Source organism: Phalacrocorax carbo, chromosome 3, assembly GCF_963921805.1.
Source record: "Phalacrocorax carbo chromosome 3, bPhaCar2.1, whole genome shotgun sequence".
NCBI classification, from domain to species: domain Eukaryota; kingdom Metazoa; phylum Chordata; class Aves; order Suliformes; family Phalacrocoracidae; genus Phalacrocorax; species Phalacrocorax carbo.
The window spans coordinates 102,668,981-102,688,734 of NC_087515.1; the positions used below are offsets into that span (position 1 = coordinate 102,668,981).

Sequence of the window (19,754 nt, forward strand, 5' to 3'; positions counted from 1 at the left end):
AAAGGTGTATCACAATGTGTTTTAAAGTTGTGGCAGTTGTTTTTGAGCTACATAGAACTTCAAGAATGATTACCCCATCTACTGCAGTGAGTAAACACTTTCAAAATGCCTTCTCAGATAACACACATTGACACTATCAGGAGCTTCAGCTTTGTCAGGAGTCACAACAGTTTTAGTGGTGTACTTAGCTGTTGGTGTGTGTTCAGATCTTGCCATATTCTGCAGCACAGGGTCCTCAGTTCAGATTTAGTTCTTTTTCCATATCACTGCCTTTTAGGTATTCTAATGTGCCACCATGTTGAACTACCCTTCAGACATAAGCATCACCTTACTGAGCAGGTAAAGTCTTCTATTAATACCAGAGTTTTTAAAAGCCGTGTGAGCAATTTCAAGAAGTTTCTGTCTTCCCTAAGATGAAATGCAGCTCTGTCACAGTGTTTAATTTGAAGTAATGTTATGAAGCTATATTTGTAGTTGGATGTGTAGGTCAAAGAAACAACTACAATGCCCCTACTCCACAACCAAACTTTTCAACACTGAATCATAGAATCATAGAATCATTAAGGTTGGAAAAGACCTCTAAGATCATCAAACCAAACCATCAACCCAACACCACCATGCCTCCTAAACCAAGTCCCGAACTTCCACGTCTATATGTTTTTTGAACACCTCCAGGGATGGTGACTCAACCACCTCTCTGGGCAGCCTGTTCCAATGCCTGAACGGCTGGGAACTGACTCTGCAATGGATGTAAAGTGGTTAACACAGAAGAGTTTTACATTCTTGAACCTTCTTTTCCATGCAATTGAGTAAGGAGCCCCTTCTACACAAAAATGCTTTACTCAAGCATCCCCAAAAGACAGTAGCAAATAATCAGAACAGCCGGCCCTTACGTACCAGAAACTGTCATTTATTCCCTAAATAGTAGACCAGTAGCATGCTGAAGAAATGGTTTTTATTTAAAGTAAAAAAAAAAAAAAAAGTTGCATTTAATGAATGGGTAGCTATGGTTTTCTTCCTACATTAGCAAAACTACCAGGTTTTAATCAGGTCAGCACAGGATAGAGTAAAAAACTCCTGAACACATTTTTATCAACTGAGTATATGACTGGGAAAATGACTTGCAGTTTTCTCACTTGCAAAATGGGAAAGGCAGTAACAATCCCAGAGAATGCATGAATATTTAATTAACGCCAATTTATCCACAGTAAGTAACTAGTACCTTGGCCTGAAAGTGAATTAATTCTCAATAAAGTCACTTAAAGGTCAAGCCATTAAGATTTGGAGAATGTCTCTGAAAAAATATTTAAAAGTCATTATTTCTGTATTTCATCATTCATATCATTTTACTCTCTTCTGAGCTGTCAGCTAGTTACAGGTGAAGCTTAATGGAAACACTGTCATGAAAACTTACTTGGTTTTTATCACTTAGGACTTTGTAAATGTGTTAGTATGCTTCACAAAATATCAGTGAAAGAAAATTATTCATGGAAGGCGAAACAGAAGCAAGTGTCTCTGAAAATCTGGTAAGATACTTATCTTTAAAAGTGCCTGGAAGTTAACTCCATGGCTACTGGATTGTTAGTCCAATCAGTTTAGACAAACTGGTTGGTTTGACAACTGGAAGAGTCTGTCAATGTACACCTGGTGAGCCCAATCAATGCTATGAAATTGCTGGAGCATGCAGTGACAGTAGATATGGAGCTAGCGATGAGTGAAGAAAATAATCTTTGGTATGTTTTGTGAAGTATTAAAATGTGGCAGATGGGAGATTTCCTGAAGCAGAACAGGACACCAAAGAGAGTATGTTCTTCTAATAAACTACAGAAGGGGACAGAATCAGGGAGATTTGGAGCTTCACAGGAAGCTTCAGAGAAAAATATTTTTACATCAAAACTAACTAAGACGGAAAACATTGGAGTAAAAGCAAGAAAGTTCTAATAATTGTGAAGAAAAGTCATAGGTAGGAGATGGCCTCATGCACAACTGAGTACCGTTTTCTGCAAGCTCAGAGAATTCTCCAGAAGCTGACAAAATCATACAGAGATTATTATTCTATATTTTTAGCTTTTGTAGGTAGAAAGATTTCTTAGAATCCTGTGGAAAGCTTGTGCTTCCAGTAACATGCAGGACTTCCTAAGGGTTAAATGCTTGGATGTGCAAAGCTGAATTTCTGGAGAAGAATGCACTGAACCTCCTTGGGTGTCTGGCAAGTTGTGTTTTGTCTCACGCAACTCGTAAAAACTCGTAAAAAGATAGCAGATAGAGAAAATATGCCTGAGAAATGTATCAGTGGAACAAAGGCTCTAAGTAGTGAGGCAGTCAAAGAAGCTACAGGAAGCTTAATAACAATGATTTAACAGGCTGGACATAATGCAGCACCACTGAGTAACCAGCTACCCCAAACTAAATGGAAAAAAGGAAATATCTTAAAGAATTACTTGTTAACTTTCCCTTCCTTGTTTTCCTAGGTGGGATTTCTCTCACTTAGCTAGTTACCTAGTAATGTAGATGTCAATCTCCAAGATAGGTACTTGATATCCCCTTCTTGCTTCTGCTATATAAGCATTGCACTGTATTCCTCAAGGAAAAAGCCAACAACAACAACAGCAAACGAACGTCTCTTGGGCCTCAATGCAGTTCACTGGTAAGTTGTGGCAGATACCTACTAAATATTGCACTAAACCCTTTTATGTAATTGTCTTATTTTGACTTGCCATCTCCAACTGAAATGGATCCTTCTTTAGCTGTGAAGAGTAGTCTAGCAAATCACACTAAGCAAAACTCCAAAGCTTAATTTCTGTCAACTTCTTTCTCTGACAACCCTCTATAGTGTAATTTTGAGCAAACTAGCCAATCTGGGCCACAACCCAATACCTCACCACACTGGTGCAGGGACCTGACTTTGTGTGGGACAAAAAAACCAGCCTGCATCAAGCAAAAGGGTTAGGATTGTTGAAATTGTTGCAGAGGCATGTGGCCCTCCCCCTCTTTCCCAAAATCCCTGTCAACTGGTAGCTCTGCACTGCTGTCCCCACAAGGCCTTCCATGATGTGGAAATCCTCTGCCATACATATATACAACAAGCATCAATGATTGCGTTCAAATAAATAATCAAATGGCATCACTTGCCTGACCTATATAGAAGCCAAAGATAAAAATCTGTTATATTTATCGTAATTTGCAAACCTTAGATATCTCTACTTATTCTTGCAATTTAAAAAATTTCATTATGGTGAGGTAGTTAGGTTTTTTAGTCTATGATTTCCATAATTTTGGGTCTTCTAAGAAAGACGCTGAGTAACTGATCCAAAGCATTAGAAACTCTACTCTGGATTCAATAATTATGCATTTCTTCTGTAATTGCTTAACCTACATACATAACAAAGTATATTTGCTTTGCTGCAGAACTAATTTGAGCATAAATAAGTGATAGGAAATTGAATTTAGCTGCAATGAAAATGGCCATGGCCAAGAGGTTTAGAAAGCTGGTAGAAGAGAATAATCTCATTTTCCAATGCTTCCCATCATTTCTCTTTCTATATGACCAAAACCCCAGCCTGCTACTGCATCTTTACATTACTTTATCCTATGGGGTTTCAGAATTTCTTTCAAAGATTGCTGTTTAGTCTCAGCTATTAGCCTTAATAAACTATTCCCAGATTATTTTTTTTAATGGTTACAGCTATGTATGCAATGATTAGCAAATGGATAGTATGGAACCATCCTAAAGAAGCAAAGATTTCAAACACCAGTGAGCTACGATGATAAGTTAACACTGGTGCACAGTTTCCCAATGGTTAGCATTTGCTTTTGCTCCTTGTCTTGTTGTTTGATTTCCATCAACAGGACCACACACTCTATGTCTTGGAGAACTGCTCTGGGAGCTTCATTCTTCATTCTTAATTGCTTCATGCTTCACAGAGCATGGAAGTATTTAGGGTTAAGTCCCTGAATCATAATCTTACAATTGTCCACATTTATTTTTCTATGTGATAAAGTTATGAAAAAAATGTAACAATTTTACATGACACTTACTGGGGTTTCTCTCATATTCAGCAAGGAATGAGATGGAGGGAAGGTGCCCAGGCGCTTTTTGAAACCTTCTTCCACTGTCATTCCCCAGAACTGACTGTAGTTGTCAGCTTTCCATCTTCCTCACAGACGGAAAACAAACAAACAGAACCCAGGTTAAGCGATACCACTCACATTGATACTTTGCTCCTTTGTAAGAGCACCACTAACAATAACATCCAGAAATAAGTCTTTCAGATTACATTTCAAAACCTTGTATTCAATGTGCATGAGAAAAAGTTTAGTATGGGCTCTTCCACTGCAAATGAGTGTAGGATGGAGCTGCACAGCAGTATAGGAAAAGTGGTGAGTTGAGGTCAGTAGCATGTCAGCCTGCAGGAGTTGAGCATGCAATGCTTCAGAGAAGTACTGGAAAACAAGATGCTCAGTCATAACAATTACTGTTATCTTGAAGTTATGCTGAAATTAAGCTTCAGACCAAATGCCCACAGAGTACTAATAGCTTCATGTAGTGAGTTACATTGCCTTCAAGCTCTGGTGCACCAGCAGTGAGACACTGTTGAATCCAGCAGAAAGCCCAGCTGACACCTTCTGCTTGAGTTTTACACCAATAGCCAGGCTGAGAGAAAGGGCTCCCCATGGCTCTTTAATATTCCCTCCCTACTTTCAGGTAGACTAGATTTAGATTGCAGCATTAGCCCTGCAAACTGTATGCTCAACAGAAAAATAATACCTTGCAGCCGTGCACATTTGGAACACACTGAAATTTATTATTACTGGAAACGAGCTGAGCCACAGGGGAAGGCATTCTCTTTACCCATTTTTTTCTTGCTTGTGTATGAGGAACAAGGAGGCGGGGTTCACACTGCCCAAATAAGAAGCCTCATTGTTCTTGGTCTGCCTGTGGTCAGTGAAGAGTGCAAGAACTTGCAAAAGTTGACTCTTCTCTCAGGTGGGCTTAACCACCCTGTGGCAAACCTTACAGTCTACCACTGACAAGAGAGAGGTGAAGGACTCCAGACACCTAACTTAATTGCCTGTTCTAACTCAGTTGGTTTGAATGTCTCCCATGAAGTACAAAATATTTCAGCACTGAGTCACAGCTTAAAATCTGGGCAGGCTTCATTGGTGTATTTAGTACCTCAGCTCCTACGGAGGCAACCCCTGTATCTCTGTCTGTAACTGGCCAGCAGGCTCCCAAGGCGCAGCTCTGATACTGGGGTGTCCCTAATCCCTCTGCACTACCTGGAGGGAATGAGAATAGGTCGCAATAAAACCACTAAGCCCTGCAAATTTCTGATATCTTGGTCCCCATTTGGCCCATCCTCTCCCAACTCTACCTAGAGTCCTGTTATGTGGAGCAATGCTCTCAAGGGAGGAGAAAAAATGAATTTAAATATATATCCTAAGTAATAAATAAAGTGAAGAATAAGGGAAGATTATCTAAAATTTTTTTTGTGAGAAAAAAAGTTGTACTAAATTTGGAGGATATTTTAGGTAGATGTTTACAATGTCAACTCAGCATGAGACTTTCAGTATCTTTTCATTTAACCTGCCAGACATTTAGGAAAGTTTCACAGATGTACATTTACTGTCAAATTGCTGTAATGTAATTGGGGAAGGAAGGGGTGGGAAGGACTGCATAACCTGTAATTTGCACGTACATACAATAAGCAATACAGTGGTTTACAACAAAACCTTAAAATAAAAGTGTTCTTACCCGTAATCTCCAGAATTGATGTGCTCAATTAAGTCTTGGCGAACAAGGCATACTTCTTTTGAACATTTCCACAAACTTTGGAAGCATTTGCTGAAAAGGCAAGAATATTACTGAGCAGAAAATGAATTGTCAAAGGAAAAATTTTAACACCAGAAGGAAGATAGAGGAAAAAAAGCATAAACAACATAAACGTCACATAGTATTTATGAAAACACAATGCTAACTCTCGTTACTTCACCACCTAAAGAATCTTAATCAGAACAAGGTAGGAAGGTTTACAGATTGTGGGAAAGGTCTTATCTGAAAAATTTTTGTTCTATCTTTGAGAGACCAAATCAGGGAAAAAAAGGCAATGTCCTGTAAATGAGACATTTTGAGGAAGTTTCACTCTGGAAACCCAGAAAGGAGCCATAAACCATAGACATCTTGCTCCAAGGATCCTGGGGTAAAGTCAGGGACCCCAGCCCTGTTTGGGTGCTGCTGGAGCCCCCCGGGCTGCTCTGGGGCTGGAGGTGCAGGGCTGGTTTTTGGAGAGGCAAAGCAGGAAGGCAGCTCAGGCAGCCAACTGCCAGGGCCGGCAGCAGAGCTCCCCTGCCTGTGCCATCTGCTCCAGCCCCAAGGCAGAGAAAGGGATGCTCAAAAAGTTAATCCCTTTCCTATGTAAATGTACATATATATATTCTTCCTTTACGAAATAATGTAAGGTCTCAACACTCATGCCAAAGAAATAGACGAACATGTTCTAAAATAATCCCCTAAACTTTAAAGATATTTGTTTTGTCTGCGTTCAGGTCAATGCCCAGATCTAGGCTGAAACCATTTTGACTTAGGTCAGAGCCAGCAGATTGACTGAGCAGAAACAGAATTAGGCCGGTGAGGGGGAGATTTTAATATTCTCATTTTCATATCTTATTAGAAAGCCCATTGACCTCTTGCTATTTTTCTAAATTAGCTGTAGTCTAGTTCTACAATACCTTAATACAGCACTACTCTTCAAGCCATTTTGATTTGATTAAATGTTTGCTATGCATTTAAGGATGCTCACTATCTTAATTCTGGTTCATGATATATGCTAAAGAAGATTCAATTTGATGTTCTCTGAAACGTTACCAGGAATTGCAGTTGTCTTTAATTATTGTTCCTTCTCCGTAATATCGGCCATCTTTATAACAACCTGCCAACATAACACATAGATGTGTGAAAAAAAAAAGGAAATAAATTTTAAAGTGAATTAACTCAAAACTCTTGCTACTACTGAATTAATTGGTTGATGTGGTATGCATAAATTATTTAGTTGAAAGTTGACAACATCCATTTCTAATTTCTTCCAAATAATGAAGGCAGTTTGATGTATTTTAATTTTTTATCAGGAACATTATCATTCATAGTAAATAAAATCAGCAACAAATTCAAAACACCTACTGAAAAATTATTATCTTACACGTAAATAAAAATATTTTTTCAAATAAAGTTGTTTTACAGTAATAAAATGAAAAATAATACATTTCTAATAAAAATAATTTTCTAATTTGCAATTGAAATAAAAATAAGTATTTACAGTTATAGAACTTTAAAAACTAATAACTATTCTAAATCTATGATAATATATTCTTTTTTCTCACCAGTTTAATTCATCTTTGAAAAACAGACTGATCAATTATGTTCCAAGACAAATGTATGTTTCATATAGTCTCCAAAACACAGTATAAAACCTAAACCGAGTGATGATTTTTCCAAAGAAATACATGCCTCCTAATTTTTTTCTTTGATAACACTTCACTGAGAAAATACTCTGTGTGTGTTTTAATATCTTCCACATAAACTGTTTCTTCAGTGCACTTGATTGTCAAAGCTTCAGTGAAAGAAAGATCCAGGATGCCTGCACAGGGCTTTGGAGCGAGTCTATAACAAACATTTTACATTTATGGCACTGGTGATCCTAGAGGTAAAGATCATGATCCTTCCCCCACCGAAAGGGTTTGGAGCCAGAGCCCCCAGATTCTCCTTTCTCCTCCATTTTCAAGAAGCTTAAACCATATTTCATATTAATATAGTGTTGACTTGCATTTACATGAAATCATGCCCTTTTCCCACCACAAGTGTGAGGAAGGCCAACCCTGTCTCATGGCAAGGGCTGGAGTTTGTCTGCCCAGGCATACACATGTATGCCTCAGCTGCCTAGACTGCCTGTATTGGCAGGAAAGAAATACGCACTTCTAAGCCGTAGCTAAGTTTATGCTGAAGTGCAGAAGTAGACTAGAGCTGATGAATTAATGATAAGTGCCTATCTTTCCCTATTAGCCATACAGCAGGCTATGTTAGCTAGTGCAGACATAGGCGAGAGATAGCTCACCTAAGCGGTGTGAGGCCCAAAGTGTCTGCTCTAATTTAGCTTCTGCTAACATCCAAGATATTTTTCAGAGAATACTCAAAGCAAATTACTTAAGTGACACAGTTTGTCACACTCTGCCACAAAGGCAGCATCAGAGAGTAGCTGGAAGGAGGCATCAAGGAAGACATTTTGAATATATTGAGGGAAGGAAGTATTGATGCAGCGTCTGAGCGACAGGACGGAGCCTCAGTGGAGCTCTGCTGGCAGGCCTTGCCGCCCACGTCTGAGAACAAATGCAAACCTGGGCAAGTACAGAAAAAGCTTTCTAATAATATATGCTTAGGGGAACTGAAGATAAAAACCATAGTTTCTTTAGTCTAGCAAATTAAGACTTAGAGGGCCAGGAGTGCTGCCTGAGGCATCAGTGGCAGAGAGCAGAGGTATCTAAGCTAAAAGACACTGTTTGCGTGAGAACACAGTGAGATTATCTGGCTGTGAATATATTAGGTTGGAATATTAATACATTAAGTGGGAAATTAATTGCTTTGAAAATGCAGCCTGATGACTTTATGAATGGGATTATATGATGTGAAAATCATGATTGGAAAGAAGAATATTTGATAAACGAGGACTTCCCTTGCAGTCAAGCACTCCTCTACCGTTACAAGCTCTTACTTGACTTGCTCCCAGTATTGATGTAAGTACTTCTATCAGTGAAATGACTTCAGATTTACTCACTTGTAGGCCAGATCCTGACTGTGTATTGTAAAAGACTAGCAAACTCTCTGGATGTCACTTTTATGCCACCACCAGGGTGAGATCCAGTATGTTGATGCTGACAGGGCTTTTTGTACCATGAGAGTAATTGAAACAAAAAGATAAAATAAATAATAAATATAGTCAATAAATAACAATCCAATTGTTATTCTAATAACAAACATTAAAATAACAATAATTTAAAAATCCAGAACTTCAGTATCTAAGGCAGGAATGTGCACAATTTCTTCCGAAACTATGCAGGAAAGCCGTTGAAACATACTGAATGCTGAGTACATAAAGGGAAAGTCAAAGCAGTTTCACATAGTTAAATCAAGACTGGCCCTCAGCACAGTGGACAGCTGTGGAAGAAGTCACAGCATAGCTTACTGCTGCCATGCACCAGGTCAGTGGGTGGGGATCCAGAAATAAAGCACTAAACAGTTTCATTGCTGTTCATTCCAGCCCATGAAAGGCACTTCAGTTTATTGGTTTATTTAAAGTAATATGGCTTAAGAATCACTGAGAGCAAAACCACAGGCAACCAAAGGATTGAAATCTTACAGATGAAAAGTACTTTGGCATATGTGGTCTTCTAGAGCTTAAATAATTCTTAGCCAAAGGCAGAAGTGTAGTCTCAGTTACTAAAAGTCAGCAAATATAGTTGTCATTTCTAAAAATGCTTCATAATTTGTTTAATCTTCAGACATTGTCTTTTTCTTTCCCCGTTTTTTTCCTTCTAATTTCATTCTTTCATCCCTGATCCTCAGATGTTTAAATTCTAGAGAGTTCCTTTACAGTTGTGTTTTTTCCTGCTGTATTTTACCTACTTTGTTATTCTCCTTTTACCCTTTAAATTATTTTTATAACAAATCTCCAACAAATAGGTTAAAAAATGCTACAGACTTTCCATCAGTGAAGCACTGTAAGAATCAGAAAAATAGGATCCTGTTTTGAGGTGAGATATATAAAAAAAAAGATATATGCTCACCTACAGGACAAATAAAAGTGCTTGAATAGAGTAAATATAATTGCTACCTCTGGCAGGCATGTACCACCCAGGAGTTACAAAACAGTGAACACACATGCAACAAAATTGGATTAAGAAAGGCAGTAAAAATATTACCCCTCACCTATTCCCTTATCTAAACCTTCTGTTACACTTTTACTTTTTAGGTAGACCTGTGGCAGGGCCCACATGGCAAACTGCTGCAGGTTGTGTAGTGATTTGTTTCCATTAAACCACCTGCCAAACTAGATGTGCAGGCTGTCAGCTCTGGAGCAGAAATGCTCCTAAATGTTTATGTAGAGCTTCAAATCAACAGCCCCCTGATCTGCTGGAAATAATATACACCACTGCACCAAATAAATATGAAAAAAAAAGGTCTTTATTTAAATAGATCATAGACTATTCTTTTAGATTATTAGAAACACTTTGGGAAATCAAATTTGTTTCACAGCACTTCTGTCACTCCCACTTAGCAGACTTTGGCTGCATGCGTGGCTAAAGACCACAGTGTCCTGAAGAGCTTGTGGTCTCAGTGCTGGAATGGAAACAGCAGGGTTATTACAAAGAAATTGTTGATTTTTAGAAGGTACAGTAGTATTTTCGTTGGGTTTAGGCTTTTGAAAGTTTGGTAAGGTCTCTGCATTTTCAGCTAGATTGGGTTTGCCAGTAGTAAGAAGCTACTAGTCTTAAAATCCACTATTCTAAACTTTTCTCACCAGCAGGTGTTTGGCCCATGCAGGAAACAAGGGAGGACCAGCTGTTTGTAGATCATTTTCTAACAATGTCTAGTTCTAAAAAAAATAGCCTGGTTTAGAGTAGTCCTGGAGGAACTTCCACTACTAACTAACTAGTAAGAAACTAAAACATGCCAGAAATCTTTGTTCTAACCACAACCCTTCACCTACTCTGCACCTGAGCTGTTGCAGGAAAAATGGTATCCCACAGGAAAGCTCTGCTGGATCAAAACCATTGCAGAATACCTCTCAGCAGTATCATTCAGGATAATCCTCAATTTTTTTGATGATTTGATAGTACTGATGGATACAAAAATTTAGAGGTTGCTGTTCATCTTCTGTTAATCTGTGAAGAGCTATTGAAATTTTTGAGATTACACTAATTTTGATCCAAAGAGTTTATCTCTAAGAAGTTGCAGGTAAAACAGATGTTCTGTGCAACAGAAATATAAACTAACCAATGCTAAAAATCTGTCCCTACAGACAGAAAAATAACAGCAATCATAATTCTTACTCCAGTTTCATACCCGGTGTCTTTGCCTGCTATGTCTTAATCACATTTTTAGGATGCGTACAGTATATAATACTGACTAATCAGTAATTTTACTTCCAAGTATATTTTTATTGTGGTGCCAGCTGAGCATTGTCTCTATATGTACCTGATGTTGGAGGTGGCCAAGGCTCATCTGACCTGGTGGGCTCAACGGGGTTGTCACAGACTTCCCAGTAGTCAGCACAACAGTCTACAGGGCCAGGAGAACCTGAGGCACAGAACTGGTCACAGTAACATATAGCTGCTTTGGAGACGATGTTAAAGATGCAGTCATCATCTCTGCCTGTGCAGCAGCCTCGTATCCTGCAGGACCTTCCCTGATACAGACTCCTTTTTAGCCTGTTCCACTTTGCAGAACCACCATCTTCAACAGAGTAAAGTCCTTGGGGCAAATTTCTTCTAGAGTCAAGCTGCTTTGCCATCCAAACTTCACTTGCAATGCAATATAAGAGAAAAATTTGACTTTTGAGCGACATTCTTCTGCCTGTAGCAGCCTTTTTTAAGGCTCTCTGTTCTTCACTTTCATCAGTAAGTGGCCATTTACTGTAGATGTAATACCTTCAGTTAGTATTCAGAAAGAAATCTAAACAGAAAGCTGCAGGCTTCAGTTTTCTAGGAAGACTCTGTATGTGTTAATTATTAGTCAGACATGTTGTAAACTGATTTATTTGCCCAAGATACAGAGATAATGGAAACAGAGCCACAATTATCTATTCATCATTATGAAACATGAGGTGCATTCCTTTGCAAGTGAGAAAGTTTATTGTAAAGTTTTCAGAATATACAGAATATACACGGTCTGATATTTTAATGCTATATTTTTAACTTCTAAAATCAAAATAATGTGAGGAATGAGTACACGGTGTCAGTGGAAACTCTCTTTCTTTCAAGCTTCATTTATGTCTAACTAATATGTTCTCCATATGATTGGAAACAGTATAAAACTTAGATTGGTTTTCACCTACATTTTTCTTTCTGATATATAGGGCTATATCACTGCAGTAAATTTATCCTGCATCCCCCCTTTCAATGTTGTTTCCAATTATCTAGCTTAGCTTTATAGGCTTAATTTTGCACTGTTTTACTATAGGCAAATTAAAACAAAAGTCAGGTGATATTCAGTATAAACTATTACCCAAAGATATTCTTTTAAGGTTTGCATTTCTTTAGTCAAAATGAACGTGGTAATCTTTGTAAATAGTATAATAAATACTCACTGATGAGTGCTCATTCCTATTTAAAAATGAAATATTTGTATTAATAAAACCAAAAAGAAAAACATAGCAGATATCAAAAGATATGTCTAACAGCCTTTACTACTTGATCTATGATCTCCAGGTTTTTTAAGAGCAAACCTAAAGAAATATGCATGGTACTGTTGCCAAAACTAAAAAAAAAAAATCAGAAAAAAAAGAGCAAAGAACTTTGAAGTTCCTAGCAGAAGTAGCACATGAGGCTAAGTTGCAAAAAAAAAATCGTAGTTTGAAATCTGAACAGTTACAAGACAGTTTTAGACTCCAAAGCTGAACAAGCAGGGGTAAAAACCAGTCATCCTTTTGTCTCCATTTTGTAGAAGATGAGAGGAACCTGGAAAAGTTAATGGCAGACTGATTAATACGGAATGAAGGGAATCTTTCCCTTTGTGAGTTCATCTGGGCTGTTCAGTGCAGCAGGAAGTCATAGCATCAAAGGGCGCTACTTTTGAAAGCACAGCTGGCAGCACAGCTGGTTTGGATGCACTGCCATGCATGGCAGAGACATTAAGAGGGAATATGTGTGTGTGTTTATACATATATGGGCTTGTAATCCAAACATTCAAGTCTTTAATGCAATTGCTTGCCAGCGGCGCTTTTGTTGCACCTGCCTACCACACTGTACCCAGCACAGCTAAAGAATTGTGGATGAGGCAAAATTGCATCAGACCACATGATTTTTATTTTGCTCGGTTGCAAGCAGTCTTCTGTGTGGAAGTTAATAGAAAGGCCAAGGTCAGCAACGTGCAGTCACTGTACATCACATAATAGGACATAAATCTTAGCCTTCAAATTTGCTCTATGGTTTTTTTATTGAGTTTTGTTTACAAGACAAAAAACTGGACAACATTAAGTCTGTCACTGACTGCTATAATGCATCAAATGTAACATGAGCAAAATGAGAAAAGACATGTTCATGGAAACTCAAGTGAAGTACTCACTAGAAATTATAATCCAGTTCTTTTCCTTATGTCTAAGTGGTTCCATCCGTTCCAAGAAAATGACTCCTGATTTGCACTGACATTAGCAAAATACTAATCATCTTTTTTGTTACAGATCCTTGGAAATAATTTTACAAAGTTATCTCCTTTCTCTGGAAGCTACCATATGTGATAAATGCTATCAGCAGTCATATTAAATGAACAGGCATGTCAGTGTTTTAAGTTACAGACCTCTGGCTTAGTTTGGGTTTTATTGGTGCAGGTTTTTTTTTTTAATTTTCAACTATAAAGACTTGCTGATGATAAACCAGAGGCAAGGCATTTCCTTGGAAATGACATGAGCTAGTTTACACAGGAATGAGATTTCTTTTAAAGGGATGTGAAAATGTAACTTGTGCTTCTAAACAGCTTTGTTCTGTGACACAAGAAACTGTGCTGATACCATTTGTCGGCATGTGTTCAAACCTTAAAAAACCCCACAGATTTATTCTGTTGTGGTTCAGCAAATGTTTTTATTTCAGTAGTTTCTTTTGTTAGCAAAAGTAGCTCTGTGTTCACTGTATGAAAGCATGTGTTGACTTACGTGTAACTATTTAGCAACAGTTAAACATGATCCTTTTTCTCTATTGAAGATTAACCTATTCCAAGTATAACAGCTCTGCTAAGCTTTTCAGTCAGGGTCCTGGTCCTAGCTCTAATCTTCACAATTAAGTACAAAAATATCTGAGTTGTAACTGTTTCAGCTCTACCTAATGTCTACCCTTGAGCTTCAAAAAACACCACACATTTGGCAGGAATTCAAGTATTAATATCGCTGAACACTTGATGGAGTAACAGATAAAAAACAGTTTAAAATATCCAAGAATATGTTGTAAGCTGGAGCAGGATTATTCCACAGCCTTTCTTTCCAAATTCTCCCTGATTTATCTGAATAAGCCTGTTAAACACCATAAAAATATCATTTTTAATTACCTTCAGAGTACAAGTGATAGCACTGGCCAGTGAGGGTCTGGGTGCTGAAGATCACTCCCACGACAGACAGCAGAGCCCAACCCATCAGAAGACCATGGCACCTTTCCTTCTTCTGGCTATTGCAAGCAGGCTGGGGTCAAGCCTTGCACCCAGACCCAGAGGGAGAATCACAGTACTGCTACCTTGTGCCAGGAAAATGAAGTGACTCTCAGCCAGTTTAGGAAGAAACCAGGATGCCAGACCTGAATTCAGTCATCTGCCAGTAGAGAAAATGCAGAGCATCAGTGAACCTGTGTAATTGTTTATCTCCAGTTTAAAGATTGCAATGATATGGGCCATGTCTTTCTTTGAACTTAAATAGAAACTCAGTTGATGACTCCTTGCACAAAATACATTACCGATTTGTAATGGCTGCAACAGTTTATACTTACTACTCTTTATTATTAATGGCTGCAATGCAGTAAAAGTTTTTTAAGCAAACCCACTTCACCAAAAGTATTATCCCACAATGTCTTCTCTCTCCCATGTACTAAAGACAGAACAGGATTCACCCTCCCAAACTGTGAGTGACTAACTCCTAGATGTGTTTATACAGAGAAAAGCTGTGTGATAAAGTGATTTTCTCACTCACTTTGGTCTCCATATGTTTGGAGCAGGCACAGGAATGGGGGTGCTTTCACCCTGTTTGGCAACAGCCCGGAAGCTCACTGCTGTGTGTTGTTGGCACAGTATCAAGTGCTGCCACTTTTAATTCAAACATTTCAGGGCTGCCTATCTCAATTCCCACAGCCTCTGGGACCAATGCACCCAGTTTATTTAAATAAACAGATTTAGGGTCAAAATCAGAGGTAGAGGAAGACAAACTGACTGCAATTGCCCACACCAAAGAAATCCCATTCTTCACACAAGGGATTCTCACGCACAAGTGCTCAAGCACTCAGAGTCAACAACCACAGGTAAAAGAAAATGACTTTATATCTATTACATGGTACTAAGATGTTGCTGCAGCCTCATAGCCTTTCCGCTCTTCCCACCACAGTAATACACCACACATGCTTCTGACCCCAGCTGCATTGCTTGGTCAACCTCAAGGCACCAGGTGCTATCTCATTCTTGTTATTGCCAGACATACTCCAGCATTGCCCTGAGGTCAGCCCACTCTGTGCTCAGTCAAGTAAATACATGTAAAGACTGTGGGAACCTGTGCATGCACCAGCACAGTACGCATGCAGCCTCACCGCTGCAAGTGCCCTCCTAAACAGTGTTTCACTAGGGCTTGCATAACCGGTAACATCAGTCATCGTGGCTTGTGTCTGGATAGGAACCTCTCAGGAGGCACAACTGGGCATGGACATCTTGGCAGTGGCCCCATCATATCATAGGCCACATGCCACCTTCGTTATGCTGACAGTGCAGATTACTCTGGACAGATTAGCCTGTGCACAGCTGCACATAGCTTCAGAGAGGTGACGCTTGCAGTGAGCTTGCCAATCCCAAACCTCACCAATGAGTTAGAGGTGAAGGCGAAGTGGAACATACTGTACTCCACTGCCAGTATGAGCTCTCAGAAGGTGGTGTGCTGGTGTTGCATGGCAGATGTGTATGTACTGGTGTTCATCTCGAATGTGTGGCCTTATCTGAGGCCACCAGCAAATGTTGGCACCCCAAGTCTAAAATCTTCTCTTGACCATGGGAAGACTGAGAAGGGCAGAGGCAGAAGCAGCCTTCCAAACCAATACTAGAAACCTGAACAGGTTGTCCGTGTGCCTACCATTAACCTCACCACCAAGCCTGCTTAGGGGCACTTCAGATACATATTAAGTTTGGTGTTATTGCAGTGTGAGTGTCACCAGTCCACTTCTAGACAAGCCAGCTTGCAGCAGGCTCTTCCCTTAACTTGTAAGCTACTCCGTGCCATCAGTTTTGGGGTGTATGACTTGCCTGGTGTAGGCATAGCCTAGGATGGCCCTGTGTGTGGCTAGATACTACTCCTTGCATAGAAATCACCAGCTCATTTTTGTTCAGACATCTTTTACAATGTACAACAATGATATAGACAATTTATTCATATGAAACAATTATGCCTTGGCTAATGCACACATTAGACACTATTAATGTGCTCACCAACCCTGGTAAGACAGCCAGTGAGCCTGTCCAGGGCAGGAAAGCATCAGTCAGATGGGTAATGACTGGGCTTCTTGACCCTTATAGCAGGCTGATCCTTGGTGTTGCTGAGTTTCCACTTTCTTATTCTTTGCTTTTAAGGATTTTTTATACTTTAAGGTATAGATTTTCTTCTTTTCCTTTTGTAACCTTGAGCTGCTACTGTTACCCTTTTAACAAATTACTTCTTTCTGTGCTTTCACTTTTCTTATTTTGCATAGCTTTAGCTTGTGAACTTCCTGATATTTAACCAATATTCTCATTATAAGTAAGTCAAGACCACAGAGCTGTACTAGACTAAACCAGGATTTGGATTCCAGGCAGCTGAACCCTTGGTCCAGGGGCTGACCTTAGTCTGGTGCAGCAACCCAGTTTCCTCAGGTCATGAATTATGACCCTCCTTCTCATGGCCCATTCCATGTCACTGCCCAGGTACATCCCATGTGCTAGAGAAATCTCCCTTCTGAGCACCTACGCCAACGTCAATAAACTGTTTTTTGTCAGTTTGAGTTGTAGCCTATAGGAACAACAGAAACATCAGAAGCATGCACAGGATGGGGTGAACACTATGTATCAGACTTTGTTAGCCTGGAGGATGAGGGAAAAAGTGGACCATAAGCCCTTGCTAAGGATAGGGTCCTGACAGGAATGTGTATTTTACTGGAGAAATAATGAATAAAATCAGGGTAAAGGCATCAGAACTTGGACTAAATGTATTACACTCTTGAATAAGCAGCATCCATTAATTTTATAGTACTACTGAAAAAGCAATCAATTTTTCATGTTGAGTTTTGCTCTTTAAACCTTCTTAAAGGATTTTTTTTTTCTTTTAATACTTTTTTTCCATTGGTTCCTCAGGATGGACTTCTTAGACTGTAATTGCCAATATACTCTCATTTTTCATTCATAGACAGAAGCTGTTTGAACAGACAGGGAAAGTGTTTTTTAAAGTATGTACAGATGAACAAATTCACAAACCCAATTGTCCACAAAAAGATTCCTCTTTTGCCCTTCCTATAATCCTTGCAGTTCTTTCTGTGGCTTGTGTTCTTTTCACCTATGGGCTTCAGTCTATCTCCTAGGCTAATTTAAAGCTACAACATACCATGTGAATAAATCTCTCAGATAGACATGCTAGATGGGATTTGGGCTTTACAAAAATGAAATTCAAGAGGAAGAGGAAGTTGGGTTTGGAACAAATTCAGAACAAAGCAAGTGCTTTGAAAAAACGGGCAGAATTTTGACAATCACATAGATTATACGGGTTCTAAATACGAATTTTGCCCACTTCATTTGTTGACTATAAACAAGAAATACTATTAGGTCCTTGGTGGGTAGACCTACTACATTTTGTACAATTTTGATAACATATTTATAGCTATACATGTGTTTATATGTATGCATTTATATCTTTTTTTTTAGTTCTCAATATATTTTTGTTATATTTACCGTAATGTGTTGATTTTTGTCCCCAGGAACTCTCTCCTGAACTCACCAAAATACTTTTCTCAATAATTTTTTTGCCATCTGGTTAATGGATATTTGGTCTGCAAGATGTACATACTTAACTTCTATTATTTTTCCATTTGGGAAAGAAACTAACTTTTAAAAAAAAAGCTTATATATCTATCAATCTGTTCATGACATTTTGAAGGACATGTGTGCTCCTGTAGGAAAAATGTATATTTTACCCATACAGAGAAACTCACTGATTGCTGAACTTCTGTTTTTACAGTTCCACAATTCAACATCTTAAATGCAGGCTGGATTGAAATTACACCAGGTCCAATAGTGCAAGAGGCTGAGTAGCCTAAGGACTATTCCATTTAAATTGATTTTAATTTTAATGGTTTAACTGATGCTATTTTATAAATTAGTTCATTGCATTAATTTTAATGAAAGCAGCAGCATGCCTCATTAAAATATTAATCTTAACCACAACACAGCAATGTGTCAGGAGGTAAAATGCTCCTGCACACCAGGACAGAGCTGTGATGCAAATGTCCTGGACATGTACATACCTGTGGGGTGATTTGTGGTTCAAAGGATCAAGGGGTCAGGGAGAAGTCAGTTGACTCACGCAAGCACAGACGGTCAGCTTCCATAGACATTTATAACGCATCTTGAAAGCAAATTGTTTAAGATCCAGGCTCAGGCAACATTCAGTCTGTGGGAGCAGCACAGGGTCAAAAACACAGCAGCAGAAACTGGAGGGGAAAGTGATGATTCTTCCACCTGTGCCAGGAGTGCAACTGGTAATTCTGCCCGCACTCACCGGCTGGCACGGTCACTGCCCGGCCAAAAGGGCTATGACTATTGCACAGCAGAGAAGAATCACTGTGCGTGCTGATTGCTGTGGGTGCTGACACAAACGTGAATAATTCCTGGAGTATTTCACAAAACATAAGAGTCTGTGTGGTGGCAAAAGTGACCAAGGTTAAGAGCATGGGAGCATTCCTTTTCCAACAATGCTGGCAATTGTTCTCAGCTATTTGAAATAAGTGGAGCTAGATTTACAGGCGTAAAAATAAGAATCACAGCAAACACTTTGCAACAAAAATATGGCTTTATTTAATTTCAACATTTATATTATTTCTAAAGAAAAAATGCTGTGTTATTTCAGGCATCTCGTAAATCAGCAAGCACTTCAAGAAATTGTATTTCAATATGGCACATTCCTGTGTGTATCTCTGGGATTAATTACGCTAGCACATAAGATTATCTCTTGAAAGAATATTTGATTGTTGTTACTGCTTTGCAATTAGCATACTTTTTTTTTAAAAAAAGCATTTTTTTTTTAAATGGTGCTTTAACCTTTGTGCTGTGGATTCCTTCTTAGTATAGAAACAGGCCTCAAAATGCTCTATGGTTTTAGGTCTTGATCCTAATTCGGGGCTGCAAAAGAAGAGTTTTCACATGAACATGAGTAGTCAAAAACACAGATTATCAAACTGTATAGCATGCACTCAGGTCACTTAGCTTTCCTAATTCATATGACCTGATGAACTGACTAACAAATGTAACTCATAGTTTCACAGAAAAAAAGGCTTGAAGAAATATTCAGCCACCTCATTTGTGCTATAGCTGTGGGAGAAGATGACAGCTGGCAGACTAAACCTACCTTGTGAGATGCTTGCCTGTCTTTGCAGCAGCCTGAGGTAAATCGAGGACTTAAACTTCCACATTCTAAACTAAATCTCTCTTCCTGAAATTTAGGCCCTTTGCTTTTTCTCCCACTCTCAGGAAGGATGGAGAAGTCACAAATATGCCTTTATAACAGCACATT

The 19,754-nt window shown here is 38.8% G+C and overlaps 2 protein-coding genes across 7 annotated transcripts in view; both read right to left on the reverse strand.

Annotated features, from left to right (window-relative positions):
• Window positions 1-11,741, reverse strand: part of TINAG (tubulointerstitial nephritis antigen) — a 53,218-nt gene extending 41,477 nt beyond the window's left edge. For both annotated transcript variants that reach the window (XM_064447893.1, XM_064447895.1), the window contains exons 1-4: window positions 11,246-11,741; window positions 6,866-6,929; window positions 5,756-5,845; window positions 4,039-4,153 (exon numbers count right to left, since the gene is read on the reverse strand). In XM_064447893.1, coding sequence (XP_064303963.1) covers window positions 4,039-4,153; window positions 5,756-5,845; window positions 6,866-6,929; window positions 11,246-11,615 — 639 coding nt within the window. In that variant the 5' untranslated portion in view covers window positions 11,616-11,741. The remainder of the gene's footprint in view (window positions 1-4,038; window positions 4,154-5,755; window positions 5,846-6,865; window positions 6,930-11,245) is intronic.
• A 7,288-nt stretch (window positions 11,742-19,029) lies between these two features.
• MLIP (muscular LMNA interacting protein) overlaps window positions 19,030-19,754 on the reverse strand; it is a 115,755-nt gene continuing 115,030 nt past the window's right edge. For all 5 annotated transcript variants that reach the window (XM_064447899.1, XM_064447898.1, XM_064447900.1 and 2 more), the window contains one exon: window positions 19,030-19,363. The gene's annotated coding sequence lies outside the window, so the exon portion shown is untranslated. The remainder of the gene's footprint in view (window positions 19,364-19,754) is intronic.